The sequence below is a fragment of the Carcharodon carcharias genome, chromosome 3, assembly GCF_017639515.1.
Source record: "Carcharodon carcharias isolate sCarCar2 chromosome 3, sCarCar2.pri, whole genome shotgun sequence".
In the NCBI taxonomy this organism is placed as follows: domain Eukaryota; kingdom Metazoa; phylum Chordata; class Chondrichthyes; order Lamniformes; family Lamnidae; genus Carcharodon; species Carcharodon carcharias.
In genome coordinates this window covers 80,409,620-80,428,051 of record NC_054469.1, presented here as the reverse complement: position 1 = coordinate 80,428,051, position 18,432 = coordinate 80,409,620, and the positions used below count along the sequence as shown (strand labels likewise).

The following is an 18,432-nucleotide window of genomic DNA, read 5'->3' as shown; positions in this document are numbered from 1 at the left end:
TTACCCCTTTAAATTAAGCCTTTTGGAAGATGCTTAACAAAAAATAATATCAATTTATCTAGGGCCCTTCTTCCCTGCTCCTCACTGTTACAAATGATGAACTACAAAATAAGACCATGAAAACTAGAAGCGATAAAAGTGGTAAATACTTACCTGACCGTATTCACGGTACTCACCTTGTTCCCTCCTTACCGAACTCCCTCAGCCACCAAACTCCAACTTAAGCACTCTACTGCAGCCCCAAGCAGCACTCCAGTGCAGTGCAGTGCCTTTGGGTGAAGTTCATCCAGACCTGGAGATTTGTCAGCCCACAGCCCCAACAATTTGCTCAATACCACTTCCCTGATCATTGTAATTTCCCGAAATTCCTCCCTCCCTTCCAATTCCTGATTTACAACTACTTCTGGAATGTTACATGTCCTCTATAGTGAAGAGCAAAGCAAAATACCTGTTTAACTCATCCACCATCTCCCCATTTTTCATTATCAATTCTCCAGACACACTTTCTATAAAACCAATGCTCACTTTGTCAACTCTTTTCCTTTTTAAATATCTGCAGAAACTCTTCCCATCCATCTTTATATTAAAAGCTAGTTTTCTTTTGTACTCTAGTTTTACCTCCTTATTAATCTTTTTGTCAGTCTTTGCTAATCTTTATATTATTTCCAATCTTCTAACCTGCCACCCGTCTTTGCGTGATCATACGTTCTTACTTTAAGTTTGATACTATCTTTAACGTTTTTAGCTAATCACGATTGGTGAGTCTGCCTCTTGGAATTTTTCTTTCTCATTGGAATGTATCAGTTTGGGTTCTGCCAGGGTCACTCAGCTCCTGACCTCATAACAGCCTTGCTTCAAACATGGACAAAACAGCAGAACTCCTGAGGTGAAGGTGACTGCCCTTGACATCAAGGCCGCATTTGACTGAGTGTGGCATCAAGGAGCCCTAGCAAAACTGGAGTCAATGGGAATCAAGGGGAAAACTCTCTGCTGGTTGGAGTCATACCTAGCATAAAGGAAGATGGTTATGGTTGTTGGACGTCAATCATCGCAGCTCCAGGACATCACTGCAGGAGTTCCTCAGAGTAGTTCCTAGGCTCAACTATCTTCGTCTACTTCATCAATGGCCTTCCTTTCATCATAAAGTCAGAAGTGGGGATGTTCACTGATGATTGCACAATGTTCAGCACCATTCATGACACCTCAGATACTGAAGCAGTCCACGTCCAAATGCAGTAAGACCTGGACAATATTCAAGCTTGTGCTAATAAAAGGCAAGTAACATTCATGCCACACTAGTGCCGGGCAATGACCATCTCCAACAAGAGAGAATCTAAATATCACCCGTTGATGTTACCATTGCTGAATACCCCAGAATCAACATCCTGGGGTTACCATTGACCAAAAACTGAACTGAGCTAGCCATATAATTTCTGTGGCTACAGGAGCAGGTCAGATGCTCAGAATCCTGCAGCAAGTAATTCATCTCCTGACTCCCCAAAGCCTGTCCACTATCGACAAGGCACAAGTCAGGAATGTGATGGAATAGTTTCCACTTGCCTGGATGCTTTCAGCTCCAACAATACTCAAGAAGCTTAACACCATCCAGAACAAAGAAGCCCGCTTGATTAGCATCCCTTCCACAAATATTCCCTCCCTCTACCACTGACAAACAATAGCAGCAGTTTGTACCATTTCCAAGATGCACTGCAGGAACTCACCAAGAGACAGCACTTTCCAAACCCATGACCGCTACCATCTAGAAGATGAAGGGCAACAGATACATGGAAATACCACCACCTGGAAGCTCCTCTCCAAGCCACTCACCATCCTGACTTGGAAATATCGGCGTTCTTTCATTGTCGCCGGGTCAAATTCCTAGAGCTCCCTCCATAACAGCACTGTGGGTATACCTGCACCACAGAGACTGCAGCGTTTCACGAAGGTAGCACTTCACCAGCTTTTCAAGGGCATTTAGGGATGGCCAATAAATGCTGGCCTAGCCAGCAACACCCACATCCCGTAAATGAATTAAAAAAGGCATCTATTCTGTACATTCTGAAATATCCCTTTAAATGTCTGCCAGTGACCCTCTACTGACCTATGCCTTAGCCTCATTTGCCTGTTCACTTCAGCTAGTTCTGCTTTCATGCCTTCATCATTGCCCTTACTTAAGTTTAAAATACTAATGCTGGATGCACTCGGTTTTCCCTCAAAACGAATGCAAAATTCAATCATTATGATCACTGCTACCTAGGGGTGCCTTCACTATGAGGTTATCAATTAATCCTATCTCATTGCACAATACCAGGAGCTCTATGGTTGGCTCCAGAAAGTGCTGTTCTAAGAAACTATCCTGAAAACATTCTATGAACTCATCTATGCTACCTTTTTCTAGTCTATATGTAGATTAAAATCCTCCATATTATTGCCATACCTTTCTGTCAAGCTCCCACTGTCTCTTTTTTTATGCTCTGTCCTATCTTGTAGTTACAATTAGGGGGACTGTACAGCACTCCCACATATCAACCCAAACCATTTCTACATCATGGTTTCCTGAACTTAATATGCTAATACCATCAATAATTAACAGAGTCACCCCTCCGCCTTTTCTTAATTTCCCGTCCTTCCTAAATGTCACACACCCTTCAATATTCAGGTTGCAGGGACAGAGTGTGAAGAGCTAATTACCTGTAGAGTGGAAGAGGCTTATGTGGAGCATAGGCAGTGACATTGGCCAGCTGGACTGAATGACTTGTTTCTGTGCTGTAATTCCATGAAATATGTTAAAACAAATTGTAGAAAGTTGAATATTTGTATTAGCTTTGAATCTCAAATCAAAAATTACAAATTGCTGTTTAATATATGAAATACATGCTGTGTCTGAAAAAGAAATGAAACCAGAGGTGTAACTTATTTCATGTATTATCGCTTTTGCCATGGTTGGTTACGGCACATAGAAATTTACTCATAATTTACTATTGCCTTATTGCTTAGAAATTTGGCTCAATAAAGTTATAGTGTATTAAAAATGCAATGACTAAGAGGGTACAACTTTTAAAATATATTGTCAATTTCTTTTCATTTTGGATGTTACGCTTTTAGGTACCAAATTGCATAAAGCTCAAACCATCTTGCATTCTTGTCTCCTTAGACTATTCTTCTTATCTAGTTATTCTGCACCATACCAGTCTCTGTACTTCCTAAGAAATCTATCAGAATTTAAAATGATCATGCCATGTCAGATTGTGCTCAGTTAGCTACACGGACAGTCAAGGAGTAGTTTTTTGCTTGTAGGGGTCAATTGCTTAGTTAACCTGAGCTGTATCTTCCTTGATTCAATGCTATTTTATTATTTCCCAGAAAAATAAACTATTTATAAGGTATCATCATGCAATAACTTAAAATTCTTATAAATTCTCTCTTCAATCTATGGTCAAATTCTGCACTTTATATTTTGTTGATTAACACAAGAATTTTCAATGATACTTTTATGTAATATTTTTGTAGACCTATAAATAAAATTACTGTCAAAAATTAAAGCAACATTACATGAATTGGACTGTTATGTATTGAATCTTTAAATTCAAGATAACATTCTTTTTTAAACCAAGAACAAGTACAGTCATAGCAGATCATAGGTCTTTAAATTCTGAAAGAAATTGCAATATTCACGCTGAATTTCCACCATTTGGTGGAAAAAAAATCCTTGAATTTCTAATTAGTTTGAAAGACATAAAGCAAAACCACAAAAAGTGAAAACACCTGTACACGGCCATTACGATTGCAAGTTTTGATAACAAAGTGCAAGTGTATTATTAAGGAAAAGCCAAAGACAAAAACAAGCAATATTACTTATACTGATCATACAAAGTTTCAAGTAATGGTTTGCAACTCACAGGCAGTAAGGCACAGACTAGCCATAATATTAACCAATATTCAGATATTCCATAATGTTATCCCACATAAAAAGCACAGGACAATCTTCATCATGTTAAATCCTAGATTGAGATCCCATGTATATATATTAAATTACATAAACCAGACACTGCACTGAAATACTGTAAATTAACTCTACAATTATCACATAGTTGTCATTCCAATCACACAAAATTGATTTCAGTTTTTAAGCTATATATGTTGACGTTATAAAATTCAGAGAAGAATATACTATTTGTGACTTCACTTTTGGAACACTGAGTTTATGCGCCATTATCTTTGTTGCCCTTGCCAAGGTATTTTGGGGCTGATTTTCCTGGGTACCTGATGTATAATACACTAAAATTTAACATTAACTTGGTCCAGCTGTATCCCTGGCTCAGGTCTTGTGCTGGGAACTGGGTGATGGGTATGGCAAGAGAGGTGCAAGCCTTTTACACCTGTGACTGTGGCCACCAGCATCAGGGCATTCTTGCAAATGGAATATAGAAGGCAACCAATCTGATGGATCCAATAAAGGAAGGTCACTTATTTTTTGGCCCTCACTCAGACCCTCTAATCAGAAAGGTTTCTGGCACAAAAACCACTGCAAGCTTTATGGATCATCACTAGAAATGAGAACGTTGGATACAATCACAGAAAATGGAGGCGGGAGGGTTATAAACACTCCTTCTATCTTATTGTTATGGTACTGCCTGTAATTACTGAAAATATAGACACTGTATCATCCCTCACGAGAAACCCTGAAAATCCTGGGGCAATTAAAATGGGCAGCAAATTGGTATATTAGTTCTGCAACTCCTTTTGTGTCCAGGGAATGAGCATTCACTGGATGCTAACAACAGGAAAAATGGCAAATTTAACTTACCAAAATATGATTCCAAGATTACATGTGAAAAAAAAGGATTAAGCTGAGACTCACTAATCCAAATAGTGCAGCTTTTCAATGAAGTATGGAGGCTTGAATTGTAAACTCAGCTTTAATCAACAGCAGAATTCAGCTTCTCAAATGGACAAGTTTAGCATCAAGTTCTGCATTTATAAATTTGTTTTATTAATTCATATTTTAAGGTTTTATTAAACAGTGATATATGCAACTTAAACTACTACATCTAACAACACACTGGTGGTCTAATAAAAGTTAATTTAAAGAATATTCTTCCTTCACTCACATCTATGGATGATTCTTGTGTTTGATTTCATGTTCAAGTATGCCACACTACTAATAATATTAAAACAGGGCTGCACATAGTTTCATTGCTAACATGGATGTGTGCCTAGCTGTGGAGGAATTTTTATATGTAAGTGTATAACAAAGGGAAAACTCCATCTCAGGTGGAGGAGCTGCGAGGCCACTTTCAGAAAATCACTGGTGATATTTCTCCCAAATTTGAAAACGTGGATTGGAAGATACAGCAGATTATTAGACCTGGTAGTGAGGCACAATAGATGTAGGAGGCCAATAAAAGAGAGAATAATGCATCTTACAATGTGTGAATTGGTCAGATGAGATTGTTTGCATTGTGTCATAGTCTTTTTCTCACACCAACAGAGAAATGGGATTTACCAGCATTTATACTTAACCAGTATGCTTAATTTTGAGATTATTAGACTGTGTAGATTGTTAATATAATTGTGTTGGTTAACGTGTCTTTATTACCTTACATAATAAAACTTTTGTTAGCAGTGGTCATCTTTATTGCCCTCAATACCTTAGTTTGTTGAGATGCAACACAGTTGGTTCAACGACCTTCTATTGACTGAGACCCTGTTACATGACTATTTCCCACACATCCAAAGAAAAATTCACAAGCTATACAAAAAGTATCTGATACAAACTGGAATAAATATAAACCAGAAATAGGAATAGTCATTTTAAAAAAATAACTATTTTAAAAACACGGAACTGCTGCTAAATAGCAGTGAGAAGAATATGGTTAGAGCCACTTGATCTTAAAGATGCAATGAGGTGTTCTAGCATTTCAAGACAAAGTTAGCAAACCTTCAGCAGTTATTAACAGGCAAACATTAAACACATGTTTTTAGATTCTTCACAGAGCCTGAACTGTAGTATTTAAGGTATATTTAAAATAATTAATCTAAGGATTTTTAAAATAATTGTATAAACTTTAAATGGTTTGCATTGGTGAAGAACATAATCATTACTTCTCTGCAAACAGCTGATAACAACTAATCTATTTATCTATAGGACACTTTAGTTAAATAGGCAGTCGTCTGCAAAGAGGTATCAATTATGTTCTCTAGGGGTGCTGATAAGGTTGCAAATGCAGAATTAGTGAGTGAATAAGGGTGTAGTAACTGAAGGTTTAGAGATATGTAATGGAACATTGGATTGATCCATTGAACACAGCATTTGGTGCAAGGCATCAAGGGACTGAGTTCTTCAGACAAAGTGTAGCATTTGACAGTACTGTGTTCCTTGGTGTGCATGGATTTGCTTGTCACGTACATATTTCTTTTACTCATTATGCATATTGACTAGTGAGTAATAAACAGGAATGCTAAAAGCATGAAACGTCAGTACAGTAAGAACTTCCTCCTTGTAAAACTACCAAAAATTTGCAGTGAAAATAGTCAGTGAAATGATCAATTTGTCACTGATGCCACAAACTTGGTCAGTAGATGATTTTTTTCGTACATTAGGATTACTATGTAGTACTATTAGCAAATCTTACTTGGTTACTTATATTATTGCTAGATAACATACCATACTAATTCCCCTGTCCAAATTCAGCTATTTAAAAAAACAACTTCCACATTCTAACAAGATCTTCTATCAGTAACTAATCTTGTACAAAGAGAAATGTTGTCAATTTGTGTGAATTCTAATATAAAGAATCTGTAAGGAATCATCTCCCTTGGGACATTATGCTTGGTGGTTTATAATACAAAGTATCACTTGTTAAAATGATACAATACTGTAAATTAATCATTTTACTTTAAAGTTAGTTTTCATCCCTCCTTCACTGCTCTACCTTGTCAAAATGTACCAAGACAAGATTGATTACTATGTAATTTGGTTAACATCACTGCATAAAAGATATATACACCAGTCTTATTTAAAACAAGCTACACATGCAGGAATAAAACCTCCAAATCACACGATACATCAAATCTATAGCACGTTAACATAATTAGATATCTTCTGTGCGTAATAGCATCTATAAATAGAGTTTTCTGATATAAATAGAAAATTGCATATGCAGGTGGTGCCAGGATATATTTTAAGGTAAATAATTGGAAACCTCACAGCTATCAATAAATGCTTGAAAGAAAAGGTTAAGATACTGTATCACATATCAAAATTGTGTGGTTACACACTGGCATTCCTCATACCTATGATGCTTCTATTTTTACACAAATTGCTGGTTCTGCTAACTGAATCAACCTTACTGGGTGGCTAGTCTCAGGTAAATTGGTATATTTGACTCCCAGATTACACACTAATTTAAAAGCAATTCAACATTATTCAAAAATGGAAATAACTCCTACAATGTGTTATTTTAGCAAACCGCAGACTATACCTTGTGATGAAAAGTTATACATTTCTTGGATAAATTAGCACTAAAAAAAAGGGTTATTTTTACAGAAACATGTGAATTTCTTGCGCGCGCCCAGGATAGCTTTCTACAACAATACATCCTGGAGCTAACAATTCAGATTTAACAATGAGTTATGGGCCAGACTTAGTAAACAATCTAACTGTTAAACTGTGTATGATCACTTATCTAATAGCAATTACAATATGATCAGGTTCAATATAGTGCTTGAAACAGAGAACCGTGAAAGAGTTACTGAAATTCTATTCGACTCGAAACACTAACTCTGTTTCTCGCTCCACAGATGTTGCCAGACCTGCTGAGTATTTCTAACACTTTGTTTTTATTTCAGATTTCCATCATCCGTTGTATTTTGCTTTCACTAAAATTCTACATTTAGGCAAGACGGTCTTCAATGCAATGAAACAGAGTTTGTCCACAGTAAACTGGGCAAATCTATTAATGGGTAAAATGACAGAAGTTCAGTAGGAGGTATTGAAAAGAGAATGTGATGTGACACAGAATCAGTTTATACCCCTAAGCGACAAGAGTTCCTAAATAGCAGAGTGATGGATGGGAAAGATACAAAGAGCAGCAAAGGTTGAAGAAACAGTTAGTAAGAGCTACAAAAGGACCTAAGAAAAGGAATTTGCAAGGATGTCAAAATCAATACAAGATTTCCACAATTATATTAGGAGAACGATGATGATCAGGAGTAATGTAGACCCCTTGACAATATCGCCATTATCAGTTTTCATTGAAAATAAGGGACTGGTGAACATGTTGAATAATTACCTTTGTGTCAGTATTTACAGTTGACGAATACTTCAGCCTGCCAGACACCCAAGAACAAATACTGAATCAGGGATGGGATTGTACATTTGATTCCCACCAGGGGTGGGAATGGGTGGGGGAGTGTGGTTCCTGGCGCAGGCAAGTTTCACAGGATGGGGAAAGGGTGGATCTGATTTCTTGCCCGATTCATTTTGAAGGCCAATTAACGTTGTTAAGGAAGTAACTGGGCTTGCTAAGGGACAAGTTGTGATTTTCATGGGGGCAAACAGGGTCATGGGGTTACATATGCTGTCTAGGGCAGACCAGTTGAATGGAGCAGACCACAGCTGGTGATGGCTGCTCCAGGGAACTAGGTCCATGAAAGGGTGAACAATGCAAAGGGGGTCTTAGCCATTAGAAGACAAATATCATTGTCTCAACTTAGGTGGCAGAGAGAGTTGGCAGTAAGCTAGTGCAGAGGGTTGACAGGCTCCTGCCATCACAGGGATAAGAGGAAGAAGTAAGGTTGACAAACAGACAAGGAGACCACCTGAGGACAAGGAAGGAAGCCAGGCTCCTGGTTCTCCTGAGACATTCCAATTTCTGCATAATATATCTTGAAAGCTGAAGATACAGCACTAAAATGGCAGCCACAGTAATGGTTACCAGGCCCGCACTTGAGCAGTCCTGCCTCTTTCCCACACCTGTGGGCACTAATTTCCCACAAAAAGGGCTCCATGCCAATTAAAGGGGTGTCCCCCCATCCCCTTTGCAGCTCCTCACAACCCACTTAGTTCTGTGTCATCAGCAAACTTGGAAATATTATATTTAGTGCCCATACCTAAATCATTGATAGAGATTGTGAATAGCTAGGGCCCAAACACTGCTCCTTCCAGTGCCCGACTAGTCACAGCCTGCCAACCTGAAAATGACCTCTCTATTCCTACTCTGTCCTTTAGCCAATTCTGAATCCATGCCAGTATATTACCCTCAATCCCATGTGCTCTAATTTTGTTTACTAACCTTGTGTTTGTATCCTTATCGAAACTCTTCTGAAAATCTAAATGCACCAGGTCCACTGGCTCCCCCTCATCTATTCTGCTAATTACATCCGCAAAAAACTCCAAAAGGTTTGTCAAACATGATTACTCTTTCATAAATCTACATTGACTCTGCCCAATCCTACCATTATTTTCCAAGTATCCAGTTATCCATAATAGATTTATAATAAATTCTAGCATTTTTCTTCTACTAACACGTCTGTAGTTCCCTGTTTTCTCTCTCCCTCCTTTCTTAAATAATGGGGTTACATTTGCTACCTTCCAATTTGCAGGCACCGTTTCAGAATCTATAGAATTTCGAAAGTTGACTACCAATGCATCCACTGCCTTTACATCCACCTCTTTCAACACTTTGGGATGTAGATCATCAGATCCAGGGGATTTATCAATTTTCAGTCCCATTAATTTCTCCAGCACTTCTTTTTTTACTAATTTCTTTCAGTTCCTTATTATCACGTGCCCATTGGTTCTCTAGTATTTAAGGGAGGTTTTTTTGCATCCTCTTCTGTGAAGACAGACACAAAATAAATGTTTAGTTTCTTTACCATTTTCTTATTCCACATTATAAATTCTTGTGTCTCTGCCTGTAATGGGCCAACATTTGGCTTTGGTAATCTTTTCCTTTTTACATACCAAAGAAGTTTTTACGATCCGTTGTTATGTTTCTTGCTAGTTTACTTTCATATTCTGTTTTCCCTTTCTTTATCAGTTTCTTGGTCCTCCTTTGGTGAATTCTAAAATGTTCCTCAGGCTTACTACTTTTTTTTGGCAATGTTATAAGCCTTTGATCTAATGAAACCTTTAACTTCTCTTGTTAACCACAGTTACTTTTCCTGTTTGGTTTTTGTGCCTCAAAGGAATGTATATTTGTTGTAACCCATTTATTAACTCTTTAAATGCTAGCCGTTGCCAGTCTTCCCTCATACATTTTAACGCAGTTTCCCAATCTACCACAGCCAATCTGCCCCTCATCCCTCTGTAGGTTCCTTCGCTTAGATTTAAGACTCTAGTTTCAGATTGAACTACAACAAGCAAAACAATGGTAATGAAGAAAATAATGGCGCTAAAGAGTCACAGATGCTCAGGGCCCAATATTTTCCATCACAAGGATTTAACAGAAATGGATGAGAACATTGCAAGATTATAATTCGGGCATGTGCAAAGTTCTGTCAATTCGGGAACCTTTCCTCTAAGATTGGAAAACTGCACATGTCATTCATTCCACTATTGAGAAATGTGGCAGAGGGAAACTAGGGGATTATAAATCAGAATTACCTGGAAAAACTCAGCAGGTCCGGCAGCATCGGCGGATTATAAATCAGTTGGTCTAACATTTGTTATCAGGAAATTACTAGATTCAAAGCTAAGGATATGGTGACAGAACACCTTGAAAATTTTCAGCTGATCAGATTGAACCAGCAGGGACTGTAAAGAGGTAAAGAGTAGGTCATGCCTGATGAAGAATTTTTTTAAAAGACAACTAAGGTGATAGTCAGCACAATGTCCACAGATGTTTTTTATTTGCGCTTCCAGAAAGGAATTGTGGTTGGGGTGGGGGGCGGGGTTAAGTATTATCTAACATTAAAATGTCTTTAACAAGTACTAAAAATAACCAAAGATGCTAATTAATAGCATGCTAACCTTGATATCTAGGAAACTAGAATACAAGGGCATAAATCAGCTATGAAAAGCTCCAGTTAAACCACACCTGGAGATCTATGTGTAGTTCTGATCACCAGACCAGAGGCCTTGGAGGGAGTGCAGCACAGATTTACCAGAATGTCCTCACTTTTGTACCCTACCAGCATCCGCATTCAAAGGATCATTCTCCGCCAGTTCCGCTAAATCCAGCATGATGCCACCACCAAACACTTCTTCATCTCATATTCCTGTCAGCATTCTGTAGAGACTGTTACCTGCGTGACACCCCAGTCCACTTCTTATCCCCTTCACATGGCACCCTCCCATGAAATTGCAGAAAGTGCAATGCCTGCCCCTTTACCTCCTCTCTCCTCACTGTCCAAGGCCCTGAACACTCCTTTCAGTGAAGCAGTGTTTCACTTGCACCTCCTTCTATTAGTCTATTGCATTCACTGCTCCAAATGTGGTCTCCTCAATGTTGATGAGACTAAACCCAGGCTGGGTGACCGCTTTGTGGAACACCTTCACTCAATCTGCAAGGATGACCCAGACCTTCCTGTCACTTGCCATTTCAACTTGCCATCTTGCTCTCATGCCCACATGTCTGTCCTTTGCATGCTGCAATGTTTCAGCGGAGCCCAAGGCAAACCAGAAGAACAGCACCTCATCTTCTGATTAGGCACTTTACAGCCTTCTGGACTTAACGCTGAGTTCAACAACTTCAGACCCTGAACAGTCTCCTCCATCTTTACCCCTCCTAGCTACATTTCCCTCCGTTTTAACAGTGTCTAACTTGTTAAATATAAGTTAGATTCTGCAAAAGTACTTTAATGGCTGTAATTTGCTTTGGGAAATTCTAAGGTTGTGAACGAGTCTATATAAATTAAGTTACATAGAATTACATGGAACATATAGTACTACACAAAATCAAGCCATTTGGCCCAACCAGCTTTTATACTCCACTCAAATATTCTCCCATCTTTCTTTATCTAACTCTATCAGCACAACCCTAGATTAGTTTTTGTTGTGGCCTTATTCACTTGTGTTGCAACTTCTGGTGATTTGTACAGTTGTACTCTGATCTCTCTGCTCCTCTACCACATATAGATTTTTACTTTCTTAATATTTTATATTAGTATTTTAATTTAAGTAAAACAATAGTGATATGTTCCTTACTAAAATATAATACATCCATACTGAAATTCATTTGCCAATTAAAAGTTCATTCTGCAAGTTTATTAATGTCTTCTTGTAAGTTGTTGCCATCTGCTCAGTGTTAACTATCCCAACCAATTTAGTGTCATTTGCAAATATAGAGATTGTAATTTTGGTTCCAATGTCCAAATCATTATTATAAGTTGTGAAAGACTGTGGTCCAAACATTGATCCTTACAGAACCGCACATTCCACCTCCTAACACTCTGAATAGCTAGCCTTTGCCCTTCATCGTTGCTATCTGTCTTACAGCCATGTAGCTATCCATTCTGCTACCTTTCTCCTAGCTCTGAATGCTCTGACCTTAACCATTAATCTATTATGTGGCACCTTATTGAAAGCCTTTTGGGAACCTAGATAAATTACATCTACATCTGCATTACCCTTGTCTACTCTCTGTTATCTCTCCAAAGAATTTAATGAGGTTGATCCAGCAAGGCTTTTTCTTTTGAAATCCATGTTTACTATTCATTATTATATTTTTGGTTTCTAGATGTTTTTCCAATTCCTAATTTAGGAGAGATTCTATTGTTTTTCTTACCACCAATGTTGAGCTGAATAGTCTGTGGTTCCCCGGTCAGCTTTTATCTCCCTTAAAAATACGCATAACATTAAATATCCACCAGTTCTATAGCATTACCTATTTTTCTAATGAATTGTTAAACATGGATAATAGTGCCTTTGCTATCTCGTCCCTGGTTTCTTTTAAAATTAGCTGCTTTTTCCTTTGAACCTGATAGCCTAAATGTACAAGCATGAAAGATTAGAAGTCAATGAAGTCTTTCCTAGTCTACTGTGGCACTTAGCATACACTATACAAAAAGACATCTGCATTTTGACAATTTTTTGTCTCAAATTCTCAACATTCTACATGCACTTGTCATCCTATTTCCTATCTTTAATGACCTTGGCAAGATATTTATATTTGTGAAATAATAAGATAATTGTAACACAAGAGCAAATGTCATCATTTCAAAATAAATCAAAAAATATAACCCAAGGGGTTGCGCAATTATCTATTTTCTGTAGGTGGCAAATATACCTGTAAGAGCTGTATTTCCCACTGTCCAACTCTGAAAGCATTTTTATTTGCTGGTTTTCATTATTTTCACCTATGGAACACAAATACAAAAAATTAATATATTTCACAGTTAAAAAAAATGGGAACTAGTAGGAACAAAAAATTTAGCAGCAAGATCAAAAGTAACTGTTATAGGCTTGGCAAACCTTGATAAACTTCAAAGAATCTATCTGAACGACTTAATTATAAGTATATATTATAATAATGTGTCCTTTTATGTCAGAATTTATCATTTTATTTTCTCTCTCCCCTCCTAATGACAGTAGCTCAAACTGGAGTATAATTCAATAGACATCAGTAAACCTGTACAACATTACCAAAGTGGTTATTCTTCATGTATAAGCTATGAAGGCAGTAAACGTGTACAAGGCATCTGACCTAGGGCATCACAGGCATGTCCAATATAGATCTCGGCCAGTGATCACACATGTACCTTCCTGGACAGCAATTGCAGGATATTTTCCCTCTTTAGCCTAAAACAGTGAGGTTGAATCAGTTTAGCACCAATTTGAGTTCAGAAGGTTGAAAGGCGACTGAACCGAGGTCTTTAAAATGATAAAGGTATCTCATAGGGCAGTTAAGAGACACTGGGCTTAATTTTCAATTCCGGTTCGGGAAACCGTTGTCTGGATAATTTCTAATTCCCGGTCCCGTACTGCATCTGTGTCTTCAAATGTAAATGCCCCAATTGGGCTGGCAGCAAGCTCAGTGACCAATGAATGGCACTGAACATTACCACAAGGCAGGAGCTGCCTGAAGCGCACGAGTGGTAAATGCTGGCAACAGCCATGATGGGGCCTGTTGCTGCCTTGTGGAAGAAAGGAGGCAAAGCTAACTGCCCCACTGCACACAAAAATGGCCAAGCAGCCTACTGAAAGGTACTGCTTTCAAACTGGTACAAAGTACTCCAGTGCCAAAAATTTCTCATCATAAAGTATACAAATCACTTAATTGTTCTCCATTTTGATCCCTACAGCTGTGCATTAACATGCAGGGGACAGTTCAGATTTCGTGATTTATTAATTGAACGCTGCCTTCTGCTATTAATAGGCAATAATTGGAGGCTACTGGGTTCCGGACTCCCTCCCAATTGTGTTTTCCAATTTCCAGCACATCCTGGAGGCGTACGAGCAACTGAAAATTCTAGTCACTATTTCCTCTCAGGTGGGGAAACAAGAATCAAAGATCACAATACTAGAAGTGTTTAGACTACTTAGGAGTGAAATCAGGAAGCATGTTTTTACACCAAAATGTTGGTAAAAATCTGGAACTGGCTCCCTAAAAGCTGTGGATTCATTAGTTAGTTGAAATGTTTAGTATCATATTGCCTTTTGATCACTTTATCAGGTATGAGTATCGGTGGAGCAAAGGTAGGTAAATAGACCCTAAGTAAAGATCTAAACAGGCTGAATGACCTACTCTTAATTTTATGTTCCTGTAATTCTAAAATAATTGCTATCAAATTCCAATTTAACTTATAATCCCTTGTTGACATCAGGACAATAACCAAGCAAGATTGTTCTTATACCATAATTGAAGATGTGGTTACCATAAAATACATCACTTATTTCACAGATACAGGGAGGTGGTGGCATAGTGGTATTGTCACAGAAGGCCCAGAGGTCCAGGGTAATGCCCGGGTTCAGACCTGGGAGTTTGAATTCAACAAAAGTCGAATGATGACCATTAAACCATTGTCGATTGTCATAAAAACACATCTGGTTCACGAATGCCCTTTAGGGAATCTGACGTCCTCACCTCGTCTGGCCTGCATGTGACTCCAGGCCTACAGCAATGTGGCTGACACTTAAATGCCCTCTGAAATGGCCTAGCAAGTTGCATCAAACTTAAAAAGTCAGTAAAAAGGAATGAAACCAGATGGAACGCCCGGCAGCGGAAACAACAATGGTAAACCCAGCCCTGTCGGCCCTGCAAAGTTCTCCTTGTTAACATCTGGGGGCTTCACAGATTAGTCAAGCAATAGACTAACATAGTAATACTCATGGTATCATACACCACCATCACCATCCCTTGGTATATCCTGTCCCACCACCAAGACAGACACAGCAGAGGTGGCGGCACAGTGGTATACAATTGGGAGGGAGTTGGCCCTGGGAGTCCTCACCTGGCCCCCATGAAGTCTGATGGCATCAGATCAAACATGGGTAAGGAAGCCTCCTGCTGATTATGACGTACCGTCCCCACCAGCTGATGAATCAGTGCGTAACAATTGGAGGAAGCAGTGAGGGTGGCAAGGGCACAGAATGTACTCTGGGTGGGGGATTTCAACGTCAATCACCAAGAGTGGCTCAGTAGTGTCACCACAGTCCAAGTTGGCCAAGTTCTAAAGGACATTGCTGCTAAACTGGGTCTGGTGGTTAGAGAACCAACAAGAGGGGGAAAACATACTTGACCTCATCCTCACCAATCTGCCTGCCGCAGATGTACCTGTCCATGACAGTATTGGTAGGAGTGACCACCGCAAAGTCCTTGAGGAGGCGAAGTCCTGTCTTCACATTGAGGATACCCTCCAGCGTGTTGTGTGGCACTACCACCGTGCTAAATGGGATACATTTCAAACAGATCATTTAAGATTGGGCATCTATGAGGGACTATGGGCCATTAGCAGCAGCAGAATTGTACTCAACCACAATCTGTAACCTCATCACCTGGCATATCCCCCCACTCTACCATTATCAAGCCAGGGATCAATCTAGTTCAATGAAGGCGGCAGGAGGGCATGCCAGGGCCAGCAACAGGCATACCTAAAAATGAGGTGTCAACCAGGTGAAGCTACATCACAGGACCACTAGCATGCCAAACAGTATAAGCAGCAAGTGATAGACAGGGCTAAGTGATTCCATAGCCAACTGATCAGATCTAAGTTCTGCAATCCTGCCACATCCAGTTGTGAATGGTGGTGGACAATTAAACAACTCACTGGAGGAGGCGGCTCCACAAATATTCCCATCCTCAATGATGGAGGAGCCCAGCACATTAGATGAGCACTTGAAATGTCATAGCACAAGGATGTAGATATAGTAGCCCAGGAGGAACACAGATATTGGACGGAATAGTCATAAAGAGAGAGGAAGTGCTCGAAGGGATGAAATCCTTGAAAGTTGATAAGTCACCAGGGCCAGATGGATTGTTTCCGAGGCTGCTGAAGGAAGTCAGGGAGGAGATAGCAAATGCTCGGAGGATAATTTTCCAATCTTCAATAGATACAGGGGAGGGACTGGAGGAATGCAAACATAGTTCCATTGTTTAAAAAGGGATCAAAGGAAATGCCAAACAATTATAGGCCAGTTAGTCTTACATCAGTGGTGAGCAAATTAGTAGAATCAATCCTGAGAGATAAGAGTAACTGTCATGTGGAAAGGCATGGACTAGTCAGGGATGGTCAGCATGGATTTGTTAAAGGAGGGTCTTGCCTTACAAATTTGACTGAATTCTTTGAGGAAGTGACAAGAAGGGTTGATGAAGGTAATGCAGTGGATGATGTGTACATGGATTTTAGCAAGGCATTTGACAAGGTCCCACATGGCAGATTGGTCAGGAGTAAAAGCCCATGGGATTCAGGGTAATGTGGCAAACTAGATAAAAGGTTGGCTTTGTAACAGGAAACAAAGGGTAATGGTCGATGGATGCCCTTGCGAATGGAAAGTTGTCTCAAGTGGTGTTCCACAGGGCTTGGTGTTGTGACCCTTGCTGTTTGTGTTATATATTAACGATTTGGACGTGAAGGTGGGGGCCACAATTGGGAAATTTGCAGATGCCGCAAAGATTGGCCGAGTAGTGGATAGCGTAGAGGATAGCCATAATCTCCAAAATGATATAGATGGGTTGGTGGAGTGGGCGGTAAAGTGGCAGATGGATTTTAACATAGAGAAGTGTGAGGTCATATATTTAGGGAGGTCAAACAGTTACAGGGATTACAAAATAAATGGGAATATACTAAGAGGGGTAAATGAAATGAGAGATCTTGGCGTACAAGTACATAAGTCCCTGAAGGCAGCAGTTCAAGTAGACAAGATTGTAAAGAAGGCATATGGAATGCTGTCCTTCATTGGCAGAGGTATAGAATATAAAAGGATATAAGGTTGGGATTGTATAAAACACTGGTGAGGCCACAACTGGAGTATTCTGTGCAGTTCTGGTCACCACATTACAGGAAGGACATAATAGCTCTGGAGAAAGTGCAGAGGAGGATTGCAAGAATGTTGGCAGGGTTAGAAAAGTGTAGCTACGAAGAGAGAATGGATAGGTTGGAGTTATTTTCCTTGGAACAAAGAAGGCTGAGAGGTGACTTGATTGAGGTGTACAAAATTATGAGGGGAACAGATAGAGTGGACAGGATAAAATTGTTTCCCTTGATGGAGAATTCTAGAACCAGGGGACATAGATTCAAGATAAGTGGCAGAAGGTGTAGGGGGATATGAGGATGAACTTATTTAGGCAGAGGGTAGTGGGTGTCTGGAATTCGCTGCCCAAGTTGGTGGTGGAGGCAGAAACTTTAAACTCTTTTAATAAGTGCCTGGATCTGCACCTAAAGTGCTGTAAGCAGCAGGGCAATGGGCCAGGTGCAGGAAGGTGGGATTAGAAAGGGCACATTGGATACTGCAAAGGCTATGGGCCTTGGCAATATTCTGGCAATAGTAATAAAGACTTGCGCTTCAGAACTTGCCACTCCCCTAGCCAAGCTGTTCCAGTACAGCTACAACACTGGCATCAACCCAGCAATGTGGAAAACTACCCAGGTATGCCCTGTACACAAAAAGCAGGACAAACCAACCCAGCCAATTACCACCCCATCAATCTACCCTCGATTATTAGTAAAGTGATGGAAGAGGTCATCAACTGGGCTCTCAAGCGTCACTTGTTCAGCAATAACGTACTCAATGATTCTCAGTTTGGTTTTTGCCACGGTCACTCAGCTACTGACCTCATTACAGCCTTGCTTCAAACATGGACAAAAGAGCTGAACTCCTGAAGTGAACTAAGAATGACTGCCCTTGACATCAAGGCCTCATTTGACAGAGTGTGGCAGCAAGGAGTCCTAGCAAAACTGATGCCAATGGGAATCTGGAGTAAACTCTCCGGTGATGAGGGTCAAGAAATGCTCCACCACCGACGAACAATGGCAGCAGTGTGTACCATC

At 39.6% G+C, this 18,432-nt stretch overlaps 1 protein-coding gene across 8 annotated transcripts in view; it reads right to left on the bottom strand.

Annotated features, from left to right (window-relative positions):
- Positions 1-18,432, bottom strand: part of tbc1d5 (TBC1 domain family, member 5) — a 554,754-nt gene that overhangs the window by 314,483 nt on the left and 221,839 nt on the right. For all 8 annotated transcript variants that reach the window (XM_041183651.1, XM_041183652.1, XM_041183650.1 and 5 more), the window contains one exon: positions 13,233-13,302. In XM_041183651.1, coding sequence (XP_041039585.1) covers positions 13,233-13,302 — 70 coding nt within the window. The remainder of the gene's footprint in view (positions 1-13,232; positions 13,303-18,432) is intronic.